Consider the following 20,309-nt stretch of genomic DNA (forward strand, 5'->3'; position numbering starts at 1 on the left):
TAAAAAAGAGTTTTAAGTTTTGGCTCAATATCACTTCAAAAAAAGAGTGAAAAAAATCCTTTGGGGAAACGAAATAATGATTTGAAAAAAATTTAAAAATAAATTTGAAGATATTGGTCATGTAAAAAATTTTGATGATATTTTAGAATTTAGTAGGAGTTTATTGTATATTGTAGTATCGATTTCTGCTTAAAAATCGAACATATCACCAAGATCAAGTGGAGCTGCTGGCTCTTCCTCCTTAGCTTCCTCCTTTGGAGCCTCTTCGGCGGCAGCACCGGCGGCACCAGCGGCTGGGGCGGCGGCAACGGCAGCACCTGTGGAGATCATCTTCTTAGCACCCTCTTCGATGAGTTCTTCGATGTTCTTGCCTTCGAATTTGGCAATGACGTGATTGAGCTTCTGCTCATCGACAGCTGCGCCGACTGATTCAAGGATGGCCTTAACATCAGCAGCTGATGGTGTCTTGTTTCCGCCGGCGATAGCAAGAAGGTATGCAGCAACGTATTTCATGAAAAGAAAAGGACGACCACTTGACAAAACCGTTTTGAAATCCCAGAGAATTTGATTTTAATCAGAAATTTCTTTTAGTTATATTCATAGTTTTAATCACTGTCATCATTTATCAATCTAGAATTTTGATAAACCCAGATCCAAAGATAAAAAATTTGGAATTTAGGGATTCATTAAAGATGAATACATAAAACAAAAAGCACTCAAATAGGTAAAACTAAAATTTCTTCAGAATATGATTTCTCTAGAGCTTTGATTTTTCGAATTCATATCTCAAAGAAATCTCTCAAGCATATTAGTGAAATTTTCCCCCACTCAAGTAACGCAATATAATGCTTTGTCATTTGAAGACAAGCATTGAAAAGATGAGTGAAAATTGTGCATTGAAAAAGAAAAGAGAATTAGTAAAATGAATACTTAAATTTTTATAAAAATAACTGGAAAATAAAAACAAATTATGGCGTAAAAATATTATAAATATCTAAAAACAAATTGCATGAGTATGAAAAACACAATTGAGCCTAAAAATCGTATTAGAGGCGCAGTACCATTAACTGTATTCCTTGTATTTGTTCGTACTTGGCGGCGGGTTTGATGTGGATTATTTGTAAAGGCGTTTGTAAAGACTTCAAACGTTCCTGGATAACCATTAAATTCTGTTCTAGCTGTTCTGGGCTGAAAATCTCTTTGAGGAGTTCCAAATTGGCGTTGAAAAGTTCTTCCACCATATGGATTAGTGATTTCCTGATGGACAGTTCTTTGACCATCAGGAGTAATAGTTTCCTCGCGAATTGTTATGCTACCATCAGGATTATTATACTCTTCATGAATAATTGTGTTTCCTTCAGGTGTTGTAAACTCTTGACGGTTTGTTGGATTACCGAAATTGTTACCAGCATTCAGATCTGGTTCTGGATTTGGATTTACACGTGGCGGTTTTGAGGTATAAGAAAAATCATCATTATGACTTTGCGGTAAAGGTGGAAGTGATTCTAAATCCTGATCTTCTTTGCCAATACCTTTTATAGCTGTGAATGTTGAGTAGTCAAGATATTGTTTGCAAACTGGACAATTGTTCTGGTGTTCCATATGTTTACATAAACACCTCCAGCAAAAAGTATGTCCACAGCCAGCAATTACTGGTGAAGATAATGTCTTATTGCAAATTGGGCAACTCCACTTTCCCATATTTTTTAAATTTGAAAATTGAGAACGAAAAATGTCAGATTGTATTTAAAATCCATACCGATCATTTTTTCTTTCACTAGGTTCAGATTATTTCAATCTCATATTATTTTCAATGATAGCATTGGAATCGTTACACGGCAAAACCAAATTTTAGCTAAAAGTGACAGGGGAAAAAAACGTTTAGTATTAAAAAAAAAGACTGATGAGAGCTTCGTTCGAAATATAGAGGGAACTGAGAATGCGCAACCATTCTCAGGGAATATTGGATGCTATTCCCGTTCCCTCTGTATGGAAAATTGAGGAGGTTTTCAAAGGGAGTTAAAATAATATCAAATTTATACTAATTTACTTCAAAATACAAAAGTATTTGACAGCTAAAATTAGTTACTTTAGCAAGCCTATCAATACCCTTTTACGATTATTGCTACTTTTTCGAAATAAAAGTAAAAACAAATTTATACTAATTTACTTCAAAATACAAAAGTATTTGACAGCTAAAATTAGTTACTTTAGCAAGCCTATCAATACCCTTTTACGATTATTGCTACTTTTTCGAAATAAAATAAATTTATTATCAAAAACCTTTTTTTTCTTAGTAAAAATAAACGAAATTTTTTACCTTATGAACTTTTGATGGAAATATGCAAATTTAAAATAATAAAGAAAGCCGCGAGCGAAGCGATCGGCTTAGTTCGAAGATTTTGATTCAAATCTTTGCTGATCTGTAATTCGCGGAAGCCGCGAGCGAATCGAGCGGCTTAGGTCTAAGATTTTGATTCAAATCTTTGCTTATATTCCTTAAATTCTTTATGAAACTCGCAACAGTTCCATAAAAAATTTTAAATTCTAAACTGTCGAAATTACCGATCGGTAATCACACCCTTCACGGGTGTGTCACTTTTAGCTAAAATTACCCCTACTCAGTAATTGCTTCAAATTTGAGTTCTGAGTGCTCCATTATACTTACATATATATGAGTATCAAACTCATTATGTTGTTAATAGCAAAATCATATTATTTTCTTATAATTTTGAACAAATTTATTGAAATAATCAAGATATATTTGAAATCAGATGAATATATTAATGATAAACTTTAAAGCGTGTCGAAAACACCAATAAAGGCTGTAACTAGATTCAAAATTTTATTTCAAAATCTTGGGTAAAAAAGTGTCTTGGATATCGTTCCCCAAGAATGGAGAAGCGGACACCGAAAGATAATTCAGTGTCTAGTCTATTCGGCAAGATAGGAAATTTAACTAAAAAGAAGATAACAGATGCAAAATCAGCACTTGATGCTCTTGCAATCGTTTGCCAACAAAATGACCAAAGAAGATCCAAAGCTTGCAGTTTTGCATCACAAATTGCGTTCATGCTGCAAGAGGATTCCTTACTTTGGGTAGATTCTGTTATTACTTATTTCGCAGAATGCGCTACAAACGGAAAATGGTTTTCATCACCAAAATCTTCACTATTTTTATTCGCATTAAACATCTCATCAGGAACACCTAAAGAAGTTCGTCTACGAATTCTTGCTGATTATGTATTGTCACACGAATTTCCAAGAAATGAAGAACAATTATTTGAGCAATTTCGTATTATGTCTCTTATTCTTCATTTAAATTCTGCGGATCGTGAATATTATCCATCAGGAGCTGTTTGCCTCCTTACAAAAGTTTTATCTGAAAAAGATCCTCTTGAATTCAAACTTTCTCCTAAATCTAGAAGCGTAGCAATCAAATACTTTACAGATCTTCAACAATACAAGAGTGTTAGAGAAATTTATCCAGAACTTGTCGTATATTTAATAAAAGGCAAAGATATGGAGCCAGTTTATACAGCAGCATCTAAGATTCGTGACGATCGTATCGCAGCTTATCTTCGTCGCCGTGTTTACCCTCCAATGATTCAAATGCTCGAACCAATGCTTACTTCCAAGCCAAAGGAGAGGACAGACGAGCAGAAGCAGAAGAAGGCCCTCAGAAAGATCAAATCGGCCCTTATCAGACAAAACAAGAAAGAATCAGAAGATCGTCTTAAGACACAGCTCGAAAAGCGTCGTCTTGACAAAGAAAAGAAGGAAAAGGCCAACAGATTGGCACTTGCTCAACTTAACGAACAAAATACTTACACACTCGACATTGCAGCGGTCGAACCAAAGACTCTTGAAGAGGAAGAGGCTGAAAAGAGGAGAAAGGAGGAAGAGGAAGTTGAGGAAGAAGAAAATGTTGAACAGATAATGAAGAAAGCGACAGATATGAGAGATCCTGATATCTCTGATGACTTCAGTGATTCAGAAGAGGATGAAGAAGAAGATGAATAAAAATATATTTATAGAGATTATTTATTAAATCAAAAACATATTTTTTATATCCAAATTAAAAAAAATATTTCAAAATTTCAACATTTTCAATTGAATTTAAGGTATTATGAGTATCACTAATGTTAAAATCATTCTTATAGTGTTAATTAACAATATCATATTTAGTGTCACGTTTTGAAAAAAGGAAAAAGAAAGATAAATTCGATTGAGAAATATTGATACATATTCACATGACAGTACATGTTCAACTACATAAATAGATAGATTACGACTTGCTGCACTAAAAGACATCTTCAAAAAATGAATTTAATATTCTAATGACCTATTTTTATGCGCTTTTATTATTTGGTAATTTTTCTTAGATTGGATTTTTGAAATTATTTTCAGAGTTATGATCTAGTCTGGATTCAATTCCCAATGCTCAATATAGTTAGTATTTCAACAAAATGAATTGCAAAATTAATTGGATAAGGATTGATTTTGTAACAATTTGATTGTTGAGAAGCAATACAGATATTCCAAAAGTATAATTTCAATGAAGTTATTTTCATTTCGTTCTCTATTATAATCAGCACAATACAAACGAAATTAAACTTTCTTTTTTGATTTAGATCCAAAAAATGTAACAAAACTATGCGCAAACGAAATATTAGAAAAATTAAAGTAGAATTATGATTACAAAAAGAATACATGATATTTTTATTTGTATTTAGCGATACATTCATTGATGCGATCAACATTAGCGCCAGCAAAGTGGTCAAATGTCTTGAATCCAGCACCATTTTTCTTAACGAAGTATACTTCGTCTCAATTTCGTGTTATAAATTTATGATTTTTTTTGTAAATTTGGGGCAATTTGCAACCAAATAAGACCTATCGTTAACCTAGCTGGATAATTTTCAGTTCGAATTGCGGCATAATAGCATGCGGCAATATGAATCCACGTATAATATAATATTTCTTTAGCAACTATACATGCTTTCATGACGAATCAATATGCACTAAACCTTATCTTTTGATGAGTTGTCCAAGATATTAAAGCGGACATAGCACATTACATATCCTTTCAAAGCATTTTATCAAATATCATGATTCTTGAAACTCCTACATATAAGAATTGTATTTCCCTTGATAGCAAATTTGTCACCTTTTTTCAAATCATGACTGATAAACTTGGAGAAGATTATGAATCTATAGCTATTGAAAGATTAAAAAGCATTAGAAAGAAAATAGATGAGATAGGAGATCCAGCATACACAGTTCCTGACTTGGGAAATCAAGAAGAGCCTGAGAAAGGAGAAAGAATATGTATTGCTTGTCAATCATCAATTAAACCTACAGAAATATGCGTTACAATGCCATGCTGCGGCTGCTTGTTCCATGCAAGCTGTATTGCGAAAATTTGCAATGCACATAGATTTTTAATGAATAAAATCTGCCCAAAATGCACAACACCGTTAGACCAAGACTTTGAAGCCAGACTTATACAAATTTATGATATAATCAAAAAGAATGAATGATATTAATTTATATTTTCAAATCTTGTTTGTATAATTATATAAATATTATGACAATACTACCAAAGAATTGTTTTGTGATCTCTTTTTATAATGCATCAAATATTATAAAAATAATATTTACAAAAAAACAAACACACATTTACATAAGTCCTTACATTTCATTTTCGCTCTTTTGCATGGTTAAGACATATGGATTTGTAGAAGCTTCCTCGCTAATTTTAGATTTAGGTCCATATCCTGGATAAATTGCAAAGTTCTTTGGCAAAACTAATATACGCTCCTTAATTGATGTATAAAGCTTTCCAGCATCGCCATAAGGAAAACAAGTTGGACCAACAATTCCTTTCATTATTGTCATTCCAGTAAACACGATTTCTTCATCATCAAGTATATATATGACGCTACCAGGTGATATGCCTGGCGTTTCCATAACACGAAAATGATATTTTCCTGCAGAAACTTCGTCTCCAGATGCAATGTTTTTAATATTGCTTGAGTAGTGAGTTAAGTCAATATTAATTCCCATGTGAATCGAAAGATTAGCGTTTGAATCAAATAAAAATAAATTTTCTGCGCGACCAGCAAAAACTTCAGCTTTGGTATACTTTTCAAGAAGATATGGAATAGCTCCAATACTTCCAGCAAGTCCATTTGTAACTAAAATTTTGACTATTGGTTCTTTTACGTGAGATTTGATAACTTTGTTAATTTTAGGACCATCATCTCCTGGATCTATTACTACAACTTCATCTTCATCCCATATTATATAACAATTTGTTCTAGAATTCCCAACAACAATTGTTTCAATATTAACATTCATTAAAAATGAAAAATGAATGTGATATTACAAAGGTACATTCACTAGGCGATAACAGTAAAATGGGATGAAAATAGGATAAATAGCATCCCTATATAGTGCCTAACAATATTTATACGGGCCAAAAAAATTTGGCTAGAGATTTGGCGAGTTATAAAACTTAGAAAATTGAGAGGGATTTTTATTTTTGAATTTTTTTTGGAAAGTTAAAATTGCGATTAAAAATCGATTTCCAGGAGAACTAAGCATCTCATCATATATTTAAATCGATAAAAATATTAAATAATAGTTGAATAGTATAAGAACGTGAAATTATGGCTGAATCTACAGAAAAAATGAACATATTTGACATTTTTGAAAATTCATATGTTAGATGGTGACAGACTCATAAACTATACTTTAGCTAAGATTGATATATGGTTTCAACAACACATGGTTAAAATCGTAAAAATATTTTAGATTTCAAAAAGATATATATGGTAATATAATGGAACAAAGTCAACAAATAGCATGTTAAATATGTTATAATTAACTTTTTATTAGATCCAATAGTAGATATCGAATGGTTTCCAGCTTTATGGTTAATTATTTTCTTTTCGAGCTTCTCTTTAACTGTTGTATTAAGGTTGTAAATTTTTGATGCTAGAAACTATGGAATCTTCTTTGCTGCTGCATTTTTCTTGAGAGTTCTTGCAATTTCGAATAGATCTGCGCATTGTATGAAATGGAGGCTTTAAAATATCTTGAAAACAGAATAGGACTGCTTTTCCAAAGGAATGCTTACTTGTAAATCAGAGAGTTTCAAAATTGACAGCAAGATTATCATCATAACTTTCGATTTTGCTGCGAAAAAGGAAGACAAGTAATTAACAAATCATTTACTGTTGTTCATCAAAAGAAGAAAACTTTGATAACAACTAATGATGATAAAATCAAGCTATCTTTTAATATTTTAAATTGATAAGACATTCAAAATATTTGAATGGTTTAAAATATTTTCTTTTAATTTCTATAAGATATTATCATGATTATATAATAAAATTTAAATTTTTATTCAAAAAGGCAATATTTCAAACTTTTAATTTCAAAAATCTTAATTCTGCAATAAGTGTATTTAATTGTAGCAAATTTAATGATCCTTCGTCATGCTTAGCAATTTGGAACTCATAAATTAATGATTTCTTCAAGTAAAATTCTGCATTATTTCAAAAGTCAATAATTCTCTAGTAACTTTTCTTCAAACTCTAACCATTATATTATATGTATAATGGAGAATAATTGCAAAGAAAGATAGCCGAATTTACTGGGTAGTTCTTGTGATGCGAAATAATTGCAAATTAACACCTAGTTTTAACAGCATCAATCTCTTTTTGCTCTCATTTAAATGCATTCGCACACTTTAATTTTGAAATATAAGAGTTTTGGAAATTATCAAATTTATCTGCTCAAATACTATAGATCTTCATAAGTGTTAATAGAATCATTAGCCTTACATATAGTGTTTAATATAATGATGCACATTATACTGGGATTCATTCCTTATTCATCTAGTTATTATAAGATTTACAACCCCATGAAAATTTAAAATTTTGTCAAAAAATAGTGAATGTACCTTTGATATTACAGAGTTACTCAACCTAAAATATATAAATATTATAGTAAGAATCTCAACAACCATAAATTTGTTAAAAAATATTTTGATCATTCATCTTTCAACATCAAAATCACCATATTTAGAGTGTGCAGTTTTAAGTACTTATCTATCCATAAGAAACATAAAATCGAAATTAAAAAACGAACTTTTTTTCGATGCGCTCTTTCATAAATAAATACTATCATCATGACTATAAATACCCTGTCAAGATGTGGTGTCTTGCAGAATCAGACGGGAAACCAATGGCTGTTATTTATGATGGAGCGATTTTGAGATTAATTAATTTAGAAACGAAAAGAATCTTAAAATCTTATGAATATCATCAAATAAATGCATTCAGTGAATGCATATATGCACGTGTTAATATCTATAGATTCGATTCTCTTTACTTACTCGCGTATCAACAAAAACAAATTAAAGCATTCGATGAAAATTTAAATGAAATCCCACAAGCAAACTTTGATTGTGGAATGGCGATCCTTGCGCTACATTGGGTGCCAGAAACAGCAAATTTATACATAGCAGGAACAAATGGTTGGTTAAAATGCTATCATTTAACATGTAAAGCACATATTGCAGATTTTATAGCTAAATGGACGCTCGTTTTTGAAATCAGATCAACAGAAGATTGGATTGTTTCGCTTGCTCATGATAATTTCACTCAAACACTTTACGGTATTGCTAATACAACTTTGTATGCATGGGAATTAGGAACAGGAATTTTTAAATTTCGTTTACCAGATTTACACGATAAATTTAAATTATGTCAAGTTGCAGTTATACCAGAATCTAATTTAATTGTAACATCCGCATTGGATGGTACAGTTAAATTATGGAATGTTCAGATATCAGTTTGCAAATTATATTTTACTGTTCCTTCATTCTACTTAGGCTATACATCATTCAGAGTCAAAGACAGATTCATTATTACAAACTCTGCTGATAGAACTATTCGTTTATTTAGAATTGGAAACGAATATCCATTAAGTTCTTTAGATTTATCAGATAGTGCTAGACAAAAGAGTTATGATGAAGTTGTTATTGTCAAACTTGATACAATTCCGCTTCTAAATGGAGAAGAAGGCTACATGTGTTTAACATCTTACAAAAATCAATTGGATTGTGTTACAATAGGCTTTGTTCCAGAAGATTACATCACATCCAATTATCCTATCATCAATATGGCATATGTTGCCGATCTCAAAAAAATTATTTGCATTTGTGAGAACAATTTATTGATAACTGCCATTCCTGATCAGGAGAATCCTGATACAGTTGACTTGGACATGATTCCTAAGACCAAAACAAAGCGTTCTACTGCGAGTGATACACTTTGTTTATGTCAATGCAGTGATTCATTGATTACAGGGCACAAAAATGGTTCTCTTAAGCTAATTGATGTACAAACATTCGAAGGCTTTATGATAGAGACCGTTGATTTGGATGATTCCATTTTATGCATGGATTCTTGCCAAGGAATGTTCAATTCCAACCATCAGACATGCGGTGTTAACCAGGATAGGACATATCAAGACCAAGATTACGTTGTTGCGATGTCAAAATCCGGTTCTGTCCATGTTTGGTGTACAAGATGCGGTTTGAACGTTATTGATCAGAAATTAAACAAAAAAGATGCTGTAAAAATACAAGTTGTTCCAAAACATAAACTTGCATTCATTGCATCTGAGAATACAGTGAGTTGTTACAAATCTAACGGATATAGTTTCATTCCAGTTAGCCAATTATCGACATCTGGTAATCAACTGATATCTACTTTCATTGTAACACAAGATCTAACTCTTATTGTTGGTACAACAACAGGAGAAATTATTATTGCGAATATTGAATACGAAGAACAAGAATCTACATATCATATCAACATCCATCACATCTTAACTCCAGGATGCTCCAGTACAAAAGAGATTTTTATGTGTGCAGACAATTTAATTTGCGCATGTTGCTTCAGTGATGGACAACTCTTTATGTTTGAAACAAAATATTACATGACAATGGCCTCTGATTATTTTACAGATGCAGCTCCTCTTTCAAGTGTCTTATTTACCTATAAAGAGGAAAATCTCAAAGTTTTTATGGCCTTTGGAGAACATGTTCACTGTTACCAGCTTACCACAGATATTCCTGATCCACCTGTTGTTGAAGAAGTCAAAGAAGAAGAGCAGGTTGTCGTTGCTCCAGTTCATCATTCATCAAGTGAAGACGAAGAGATACAAATGCCGTTCACAAACCTCAAGGATAGCAAAAATAACGCAAGTGATGAGGATTTCGTCATGAATGTTCGCAAATACAAGAACACAGACGAATTTAATTTAATTGATAGCAGAATTGCATCAAAAATCACTTACGACAAGCTTCCTCAGCAACGACCAAAGCTCACTCTCGAAGAGGCAACAGCCAAAAACGAAGAAGAAATCAAAAGAATCCTTGGAAACAACAAAGACAAAAAGAAACCAAAAGTGACAAAAAAGAAACGACCACAAACATCATTAACCTCAAGAAACACACAGGAAAGACCACGTGGACTTGATTTGACATTGACCAATTTCAGTTATAAAGATGTTCAGAAGCCGAAAGCATTGTCAGAGTTGCAAAAAGAAATAAACAACTCAACGAAGTCAAGAACAACATTAAACAACTCCGAATTATCATCAAGATCTCAAAAACTGTCAACACAAACATTAGTTATTAATGATAACAATAAAAACAAATGGGCAGAGATCACTTACAATGATGATATAACGACACAAAACATAGAAGATCCATCACTGATGTTTCCGACACAAGCAGGAAGATGGATGATGATTTCCACTGAGAAAAGAGAGTTAAAATCAACAACACCAACTGCAACATTGAACAAAGCATTCATTGCTCCGCCTTTGGGATCAAAGATTTTGTTCGATGACCAAACAACGCTGAACTCTTTGCCTTATTTCGATCCAAGAGGTTTTTCAATGAAATTTGAGTCAGAAGAAGAAAAAATGAAGAGATTGGAAGAAGAAAAACAACAAAAAGAAGCAAGAAGACTGGCAATGCGTGAAAGCCAGCTTTCTAAATCAGCAAGACCTGTTCCTAGACCGAATATTCCTATCAAGAAAGATGAAGAAGCAACAGAAATCATTGAAAACGAAGAAGAAAATCAAAATGAAGCTGAAGAAGAAAAAGAACAAGAAAAACCACAAGAACAACAAAAGAAGAAAAAGAACTACTATCCTATGAAAAGGAAGACTGTTTCAAGATTCAGTAAGATGATGAACTCAGCTCCAATTCCTATAAACGTTGAACCTAAAACTTCTTCAATTCCTTCTCATGTTGTTTCGAAATCGAATTCACAAAAGAAAATTGTTTTCGAAAACAACAAAGAAAATGACGAAACTGTTTTAATTCGCCCTGAATTTACTATCCCTTCCAAATTACCAACAACACCACGTGATGATAAACCACCAAAACAAGAAGGAACATTAATTAAACCTGTTGAAGTTACAAAAGACAATAAAAATGAACCACCTATTGTTATTACAACAAAACCTTCATTGCAAAACCAGAAAGCAAAGAAAGATGTTGTTTTGGAAAGACCTGATATGGATGCAAATAACTTCAACAACTTTAATGAACAAGAAGTTATTTCTTCCACAAGAAAACAACATGAAAAACAACAAACTGTTCAAGTTAAAAGGAAAGAAAAACAAACAAATAACAAACTTCCTGATAATAAAATCAATAGATTTGATAAGAAAAAATTGCAATCAACAATTGGTCATAAAGTTCAAAACATGGATCCAAAGAAATATGTTATTCCAAAAGCTAGAGAACAGAATGAAATGGTTAAGAAAGCAATGTATAGTAGAAAACCTGCTCCTAAGAAAGAAGAAAAACCTAAATATGAAAAAGATAAAAATAAACCTGAAAAAGAAGAGAAAGAAGAAATCGAAGAAACAGTTGAAGAAAAACCAGAGAAATCGACATTAATAAAGAAGAATCCTTCTGTTACATTACAGAAAGATCAGCCACCACCAATCACAACCGAACTCAAAAGAAAACCAAGGAAATGGGAAGATAATGGTATCGATTTCAGTTTTGGAGATGGAGGATTTAAAGAAAGTGAAACTCCAAGAAAAACATTCGAAATGTCAGATTATCTTCCGAATCTCAAACCTTTCTGGGACCAGAAACATATCTACCCAGAATTACCAATCGAAAGAGTCTCTAAATTGGCTCCAAAAGATGGAAAAGTTAACACAAATAATTTGGATGAGAAATATCCGGATGTTTCTCCTGTTTTGTTTGTTAAGAAGAACTTCTTAGAAGACTTCGAAAGATTCTACGCATTCCAGACTGGAACAGATGCAGAATTGGACCAAGGAGCAACTTTTGGTGCATTCGATGTTCCATACAGAAAGCGTAGATTAAGTGCGTAATTTATTTATATTATAATAAAATTTTGTTTGTATTTTTGTATGAATATTCTTAATTAACATAGTGCTTTTTGAGATTTCGTTGAGATATTTACCTTGATTCCAATTTATAAAAGATTACTCCCAAGTTTTTAATGACTAAACTTCGAATTTTAGCATAATCTTTCTTTAAACTACTATCCTATGCATCATAAATTTTTTATTCAATTTATTTTTATATATCTATACGATTTATATGAATAATTTAAACATATTGCTCCTATGTGTTTTAATTTATCATAAATAAAATAGTTAATATGTGGTTTACACCATGTGATCTGATTTTTATACCTTAAATTCTGGGTTCACCAAGAGAAACAACTTTAATAACAACAAACAATATACTTTATCACTTAGGAGCTGAAGGATCTTATGACGGACAATAGCGATCTGAAAAAAACTCCTCATTCCATTATATTAATTTAATCGGAAATACCAATCCATGGTGAGACTGATTATTACTATCTTTATTTGGAAATTTCAATTTGGCAATTTTGATTTTTCATAATTTTTTTTGTAAAAAAATCGAGAGAAAAATTAAATGGATGAGGAAGTTACGCTAAAGGATGCTGCTTATGAGATTAAGCACATTATTAGCGAGCTTGAGCAATTTTCTCTCCAAACAGTCGCAAATAGAAAGGTTTTTCGTTTGGCTTTGTCACAATTAGCACAATTTCTCGATTCTCTTTCAAAACAACCTCTTGATAAAGTATTAACTGACGAACAACTCGAAGTATTACAACAAATTATACAAATTGCGAGAGAATATCAGTCATTATTTTCACAGAATTTATTGAGCACATGGGCACATACAGCACTTGATAACAGTAGTACTATGATACCCTCAGAATTATGCAATATCGCTGGACGCCTCAGAAACATCTCAAAAATTTTAGATCAGGTTGGTTGCGGAGCATTTAATCCAGAAGCACATGAATGGCTTCAATACCACATATTAGATATGAAAGCTATTACGTCATCTTTTCAACAATACATAGAAGCGGCAAAAGAAGGAGATCAAGTTGTGCCTTTAATGCATAAACGTTTAAAGTCAATAGATCAGTTTTTAAAGGAATATAAGGACGACACGCAACTTCCAAATTACAATGTTTTTTCTCCGATACCCGTCACATACAGATCTTGGCGTGTAAACCACGAAGATCTCGAAGAAAAGCAGCAAATTGGCGAAGGTGCATCATCGACAGTTTACAAAGGCTTCTTTAAGCACGACAAACAAGTTGCAATTAAAAAGCTAAAATATCACAAATTAAAAGGCGGAAAGCTCCGTGTTTTCCAACGAGAAGTCTCAATTCTTGCATCTGCAGAGCATCCATGTCTCGTACACTTCGTTGGCGCAACAGATACCGCTCCATTTTGTATTGTCACAGAATGGATCAATGGCGGCTCACTTTATGCATTACTACGTACCAAAAAGCCTATTAGTGCTTCCAAGAAGACATCAATCGCATTCGACATAGCCAGAGGAATGAATTATTTACATTCTCGTCATATCATCCACAGGGACCTCAAAAGCCCTAATGTATTACTTGACGACAACGGTCGTGCGAAAATCTGCGATTTCGGATACTCAAGAGTTGCGGATGACACCGATGTCATGACAAAAAACGTCGGAACACCTCACTGGATGGCTCCAGAGCTTCTTGACAACCAGAGCAGCTACAACCACATGATTGACGTCTATTCATATGGAATTGTCCTCTGGGAAATCACTGCACAAGCAGTTCCTTACAGAGATCTTGATTCTCCACAAATCATCGCAAAAGTTGTGTCCTCAGACTTCAGACCTCCAATTCCAGAAGGAACACATCCAGATATAGTCAATTTGATCAAACAATGTTGGGATAGAGATCCAAATCAAAGACCAACATTTTCTGAAATTTTAAACCGATTCAAAAACGGTTTTATGTTTCCAGGAACATCTCAAAAGACAATCGACTATCTCAAGCAGACAATGGCTGAAGATCAATTAGGATTACCAGTGAATGTTACAAGTTTGAACTCAAAAAGTCTTAAAAATGACACATTGTCCGCATTAGTTGATGCATTGAATAAACAAGTTGTTTCCCCAGAAGCATATGACCAAGCATGGACAACATTGCATAATCTTAAAGAAGACGACAATCTTCATATGTATTCTCGTTGTTTGTGTGCATTCTTGAAGAGCAGAATGATGAGCCAAGCAGCGAAAGAACTCAGAGAACTTCCAAGTGGTTCAGTTCCATTGGACGTTGCTTCTCAATGTGTTTCTATAATTCCTACGGGAAACAACATTTCAGATGAAGATCTTATTGTCACAGCATGCAAGAACGGATGTGCAGGAAACGCTACACTTGCCGTTATCAAAGATTATCATTTGAAATTGTGTCTTGAACTTGCATGTCGAATGCCAATTCCACAAGAAATGATGAATGACATTTTGAAGAGATGCAAACACTCATTCAGCTCTAATGATCCATTACTTGCTACCGCTGCTATAAGATTTGTTGTTTCTAAGACAGATTGCAAGGATTTAGATGTTGATTCACTGAGAGTTTGTTTGCAATCAAGAAATTCGACAGCGAAACACGCAAGTTTAGTTGCAATGGGAAAATTCGCAAGAACAAGTGGCGAAATACCAATAGACATTCTTGATATAATTACAAGCCAATGGGATGTTGATTCCATTGCAGGAACAGTTGCAGTTTGCGCATGCATGAACTGCAATTCAGCAAAACATATAATTGGAAAGTTAAACCACTCTCCACCTCCTCCTGATATCTTTTTGAGTATTATCAATCAGGCTTCGGTTCATCAGAACTTACACGCGGAATTGAACGAAATCTTGTCTTCATATATAATTCCTCAGAACAAAGCTGAAGTTGCTCAGGCAGTCGCCAAATTACAGAAATCTATTCATGTTTAAATTATTTATTTATTTTTTTTTAATTTTTTTTATCTTAGAACTTGAAATGAAATTTAGTGAATCTTTCAATAATTTTTTTAAAGGGTACACTCATGAACGTATGACACAACCTTCAATCGATTTAAGTCCTTCGAGAATGCAGCAATATTTGCACATTTTCTTTATTCGATGAAGTTGACTAATTTTCTGCTGGCCGTTTCTTCAAATTGGTCAACTTCATCGAATAAAGAAATACTCATCAATTCAAATTGTTTAATGAATATGTAATGCCCAAAACAATTTGAAGTGACTGATATTTTTAATATCATACTTGGCCAATTCCCCTATCCAACGTCGTTTTTAATATGTTTTTTTTTAGTATTGAGAACTTCATTTTTTTGTATTTTTTTCCAAGACTAGTGGTTATGAATTTAAATATTAGTTCACAAAACATTTCCAGATGTTATTAAAATATTTTATGTCTCTTTGATTTTTCAATGATTGAAATTTAAATAAAAAGTGACATTTGGCACTACTTTCCAACAATCAATCTAATGAATCAGGAGTTTTTCAAACAATACGATGAGTTTATTGAGACTTATGATAAGATTTTTCACTTAGCATCGACCGAATCTGATCAAGAAATTCTAAATTTGATAACTACTGTCTTAATTTCCAAATACAGAATGAATATTTCTGATCTTATTATGAGTTTATTCAAAGCTATCACTTACAATTATCGAGCTGTTAATCTTTATGTCAGAATTCTTAACTACATCTTTTCGAAATTTTCAATCACTCCATTAAACTCTAAAAAATCAGATATTTTCAATGCAAAATTTATGTTTTTGAGGTTCACTATTAATGATGATAATGTCTATCAATTTGAATATCCAGTCAATTTTCCAAAAGAAGATGATATTCAATACATTGTTATGCACGATCAAATTGAAAAATTCAGAGAATTCGTCGCAGAAAGTTCATTAAAATACATAATTTTTACTACTCCTATTCCTGGAAAGTATTATCTTAATCTTATTGAAGCTTGTTGCTACTATGGATCTGTAAATATCTTCAATTTCTTGATTTCAAATTTAAATTTCAGAATCACAGATAAATGTCTTCGATTCTCATTTATTGGTAGAAATACTGATATAATCAATGAATGCTTGAAATACACTGAAATTGACAAGGAATGCTTTCAATACATTGTTGAATCTCATTGTAACAAATTTCTTGAATTTATATTTGAAAGAGATTTATTTGAAGATAAATTTCTTGAATATAATGCCATTATCAAATCACAAAACTTGAAAGCAGTATTTCTTCTGTATGAAAAAGACAAAAATTTAATAATTCCATGGTGTGCTGCATTTCCACAAACATTCAACATTCTCAAAAATGAAATATTCGGATCAATGAGAATTACTCGTTCTTCAAATTTTTGTAATTTTGGTTCTTTTCTCCAGTATGCAGCTGCATATAATAATAAAGAAATATGCGAGCTGATATTCAATCAATCTATTAACTATCAAAAATATATAAATAGCTGTAATGAAGAAGGAATGACAGCACTACATTTAGCTTCACAAAACAATTGTAAAGAAGCAGTTGAATTCCTACTTTTGCATGATGCAAATGTTAATGCACAAAATTCAAAAGGTGAAACTCCTCTTCACCGCGCCGCATTCTGGGATTCTCAAGAAATATTAGAAATTCTATTATCTCATAATGCTTCCATTGATGCAACAGATAAAAAACAGAGAACTCCTCTCCTTGTTGCACTTAAACATCATAATATAGACACAGCAAAAACTCTAATTGCCCATGGTGCAAAAGTTAATAGAAAAGATTTAAAAGGAAGAGATGCTCTCTATATTGCAACAAAACAGAATCAAAAAAATATATTAGAAGAGATATTAACACATGGTGCAAATTTAAATGCAACATATATGGAAGGATATACAGCCTTACATATTGCTGCTGAGAAAACTAGCCTTGAAGCAGCCGAAATTTTAATTTCGCATGGAATCAAAATTGATGAAATTGATCGAAATGGGAGAACAGCCCTGCATATTGCCGTAGAAAATATGTACACAGAATTATCGGAATTTCTTATTACACATGGAGCAAATTTGGATATCAAAGATGTGAATGGAAATACTGCTCTTCATTATGCAACAGAAATACATGATCATATTGTAGAAATGCTTATATCTCATGGTGCAAAAACCAATATAAAAAACAAATCCGGAGAAACAGCTTTCCATCATGCAGTTGAACATGGATATAAATCTGCAATAAAGCATTTTATCTCACATGGTATAAATGTTAATTTCAAAGATAGATATGGAAGAACAGCTCTCATTATTGCACTCAATATTGATTGTTCTAAAGAAATTATAGAATTACTATTATCTCATCGGGCTAAAGTTAATGTACAAGATAAATTCGGAAACACAGCTCTCCATATTGCAGTTGATAATAATGTAGATAAAGAAATTCTAGAACTCCTTATTTCTCATGGCATTGACATTAATGCCAAAGATTCTGATGATCGAACTGCTCTTCATATCTCATCACAATATGATTCACGTTACGAATTGACCGAACTTTTAATTTCACATGGACTAGATGTTAATTCAAAAGATAAGTATGGAACGTCTCCACTTCATTATGCAGCAAGATCCAGCAATGGAGATAGAACAATAGAACTCCTTTTTAAAAATGGTGCAGATGTTAATATAAAAGATAATTCTGGTCAAACAGCTCTTCATCATGCTACAGATCATAATAACAAAAACAATGTAAAGCTTTTAATTGAATATGGTGCAGATGTCAATATCAAGGATAACGAGTGTAATACCCCGCTTCATATTTCATTAAGAAATATATATTTTAAGAATATATCCGAACTACTTATTTCTAATGGATCTGATCTCAATTCAAAAGATATTAATGGTAGAACCCCTCTTCATATCGCTATCAGAAACCATTTGAATGAAATTGCAAAACTTCTTATTTCTCACGGCGCAGATCTCAATATTAAAGATAATAGTGGAAAAACTCCACTTCATTATTCGGCAGAATCAGATAATGAAGAATGTTTCGAACTTCTTAAATCTCATGGCGCAGATATTAATGCAAAAGATAATGAAAACAAAACTCCTTCTGAAATTGCCGCTTTTAATAATAAACATAAACCTACATAATATTATTAAAAAATAAAAAATAAAAGTATCATATTATCTTAGAATATACTTTAATATTTTGAAGCTATCTAAAATAAAAACAATAAAAAATAGAGAATATAATTAAAGTGTTTAGAGCAAACCAATAGCAATTAAATGCAATGAAATTGACATGAAGTAATTTCTATTGCAAACAGATTGGCAAACTATGTCACTTATGCCTAATAAATATGAATTTCGAATAATATTGACTGAGCCAAAAGTATTTGATGGATAGGAAGGAACAACTCTGATTTTTTGAAGAGCTGGACAGTTTTCGAAAAGTATTCGACTAGCAAAGCGTGTTTCACCAAAAAATGCTAAAATACATAATTTCGGTAATTTCACAAATGCTTTATCTTCAATTGCTGTTACATTAGCTGGAATATATATAGACTTTATTTTATAAAGATTTTCAAATGCTTCGGTTTGAATTTTTGTTACCGAATTAGGCAATAGTATTTTTTCAAGATCAAATGAATTCCAAAAGCATCTATATGGTATTTCAGTAACATTCGTCATAGAAATATCAATTGTTTTCAGCTTTAATGCTGCATGGAAAGATGCAATTTCCAATATTCTTAAATTTGGCCATCCAATAAACTCTTGTATGAATGAACCTGCAAATGCAAATTTTTCAAGATGAATAATGTTTTCTTTATTTGGAATATTATTGAGGTCGAAGTTATTTGGCACTTTATATAGAGTATCTTTATTTTTCGAAAATAAATAATTGTTTACTGAACAAAAATTTGGATTATTACTGTCAACAGTAATAATATTTAAATTTAGGGCTTGATTTAACGAATATCCGTCCATATTCTTTACATTAGGGCCGAAAGATATGGATCCTAGGGCAGTGTAAGCAAAGGCATTTGGATATATTGTTAATAAACAACTTGGAAAAGTAATGGATTGTAATCTAGTTGTTTGATAAAAGGCATTTTCCCCTATTTCTATGATAGCTGATTGGCTCAAATCTACGTGCTGACATTGACATCCATTGCAAGCATTTGTACCAATTATTGTATAAACTTGTGAAGTAACAACAATTGTATCAGTAAATCCTTTATTAAAGCTTACAATTGTTGATCCATTTGACTTTGTTACTTGATCACTTATTTAGCGAGAAAAACGTTGTACAAATCTTAGATTTTAATTGAATAGTTTACAATAAAATATAAAAATCTCAGATTTTGCCTAACATATGTAATACATTTTGATTCTCATAAGAAAAATAATGCCTGAGTTTGATGCAATATAAGTTTCACTCTTTGAATCATTCACAAACGAGTTGAATGTTAAAAAAATTGCTCGATTTCCTTCAATATTAGACTTAATTCTGGAAGAGTTGATAATTACATAGTTTTCTCAAGTGTATGTTCATTATCTTATTCTTTTTATAATAATTTGTTATAATATTCATCAACATTCAAAAATCTTACAGAATACTTGGAATTCGGGGATCAAACTTATAAAAAATAAGCATTTCTACCAATGATCTAGCGTATCAATACTTGTTGCATGTAATTTCTATTCATAAATAAAAATACTAATAATTATCAAGAAAACTCAGGCTGACTATATAAATATGAGGGTAAACTTATAGGAATATATGATTAAATGATATAGTTATTAATGTGCAGTCACATACTAAGAAAGAAGATCTGAAATGCCTATTGATCCTAAAATCT

The 20,309-nt window shown here is 31.9% G+C and overlaps 8 protein-coding genes across 8 annotated transcripts, besides 4 other annotated features; 5 read left to right on the forward strand and 3 right to left on the reverse strand.

Annotated features, from left to right (window-relative positions):
- Positions 1-115: 115 nt before the first annotated feature.
- Positions 116-528, reverse strand: TVAGG3_0047450 (translational elongation; the record flags this gene model as incomplete). Its single annotated transcript, XM_001327066.2, has 1 exon — positions 190-513. The coding sequence occupies one exon, from the start codon at positions 511-513 to the stop codon at positions 190-192; it is 324 nt and encodes a 107-aa protein (XP_001327101.1).
- A 422-nt stretch (positions 529-950) lies between these two features.
- TVAGG3_0047460 (E3 ubiquitin-protein ligase RNF5-related family) lies at positions 951-1,709 on the reverse strand (the record flags this gene model as incomplete). The annotated part of the gene is made up of 1 exon (XM_051220925.1): positions 985-1,701. One exon carries the CDS (start codon positions 1,699-1,701, stop codon positions 985-987), a length of 717 nt encoding a protein of 238 aa, XP_051105911.1.
- A 128-nt stretch (positions 1,710-1,837) lies between these two features.
- Positions 1,838-1,867: a terminal%2Cinverted (terminal inverted repeat of MuDR-3_TvMULE3 transposon ID:TVAGG3_0047470).
- Positions 1,838-2,623: a mobile genetic element.
- Positions 2,594-2,623: a terminal%2Cinverted (terminal inverted repeat of MuDR-3_TvMULE3 transposon ID:TVAGG3_0047470).
- A 185-nt stretch (positions 2,624-2,808) lies between these two features.
- Positions 2,809-4,040, forward strand: TVAGG3_0047480 (uncharacterized protein; the record flags this gene model as incomplete). Its single annotated transcript, XM_001327065.1, has 1 exon — positions 2,896-4,023. One exon carries the CDS (start codon positions 2,896-2,898, stop codon positions 4,021-4,023), a length of 1,128 nt encoding a protein of 375 aa, XP_001327100.1.
- A 1,143-nt stretch (positions 4,041-5,183) lies between these two features.
- TVAGG3_0047490 (zinc finger, RING/FYVE/PHD-type domain-containing protein) lies at positions 5,184-5,543 on the forward strand (the record flags this gene model as incomplete). The annotated part of the gene is made up of 1 exon (XM_001327064.1): positions 5,184-5,543. One exon carries the CDS (start codon positions 5,184-5,186, stop codon positions 5,541-5,543), a length of 360 nt encoding a protein of 119 aa, XP_001327099.1.
- A 151-nt stretch (positions 5,544-5,694) lies between these two features.
- TVAGG3_0047500 (sulfur dioxygenase protein) lies at positions 5,695-6,363 on the reverse strand (the record flags this gene model as incomplete). The annotated part of the gene is made up of 1 exon (XM_001327063.1): positions 5,695-6,363. One exon carries the CDS (start codon positions 6,361-6,363, stop codon positions 5,695-5,697), a length of 669 nt encoding a protein of 222 aa, XP_001327098.1.
- A 26-nt stretch (positions 6,364-6,389) lies between these two features.
- Positions 6,390-7,976: a mobile genetic element.
- A 193-nt stretch (positions 7,977-8,169) lies between these two features.
- Positions 8,170-12,447, forward strand: TVAGG3_0047520 (WD repeat-containing protein 61 family; the record flags this gene model as incomplete). Its single annotated transcript, XM_001327062.1, has 1 exon — positions 8,170-12,447. One exon carries the CDS (start codon positions 8,170-8,172, stop codon positions 12,445-12,447), a length of 4,278 nt encoding a protein of 1,425 aa, XP_001327097.1.
- Positions 12,448-12,992: 545 nt separating this feature from the next.
- On the forward strand, positions 12,993-15,408 carry TVAGG3_0047530 (protein kinase protein; the record flags this gene model as incomplete). Its single annotated transcript, XM_001327061.1, has 1 exon — positions 13,025-15,406. One exon carries the CDS (start codon positions 13,025-13,027, stop codon positions 15,404-15,406), a length of 2,382 nt encoding a protein of 793 aa, XP_001327096.1.
- An 819-nt stretch (positions 15,409-16,227) lies between these two features.
- Positions 16,228-18,597, forward strand: TVAGG3_0047540 (cyclin-dependent kinase inhibitor 2C-related family; the record flags this gene model as incomplete). The annotated part of the gene is made up of 1 exon (XM_001327060.1): positions 16,228-18,597. One exon carries the CDS (start codon positions 16,228-16,230, stop codon positions 18,595-18,597), a length of 2,370 nt encoding a protein of 789 aa, XP_001327095.1.
- Between the last annotated feature and the right edge of the window lie 1,712 nt (positions 18,598-20,309).

This window comes from Trichomonas vaginalis, chromosome IV, assembly GCF_026262505.1.
Source record: "Trichomonas vaginalis G3 chromosome IV, whole genome shotgun sequence".
In the NCBI taxonomy this organism is placed as follows: Eukaryota; Parabasalia; order Trichomonadida; family Trichomonadidae; genus Trichomonas; species Trichomonas vaginalis.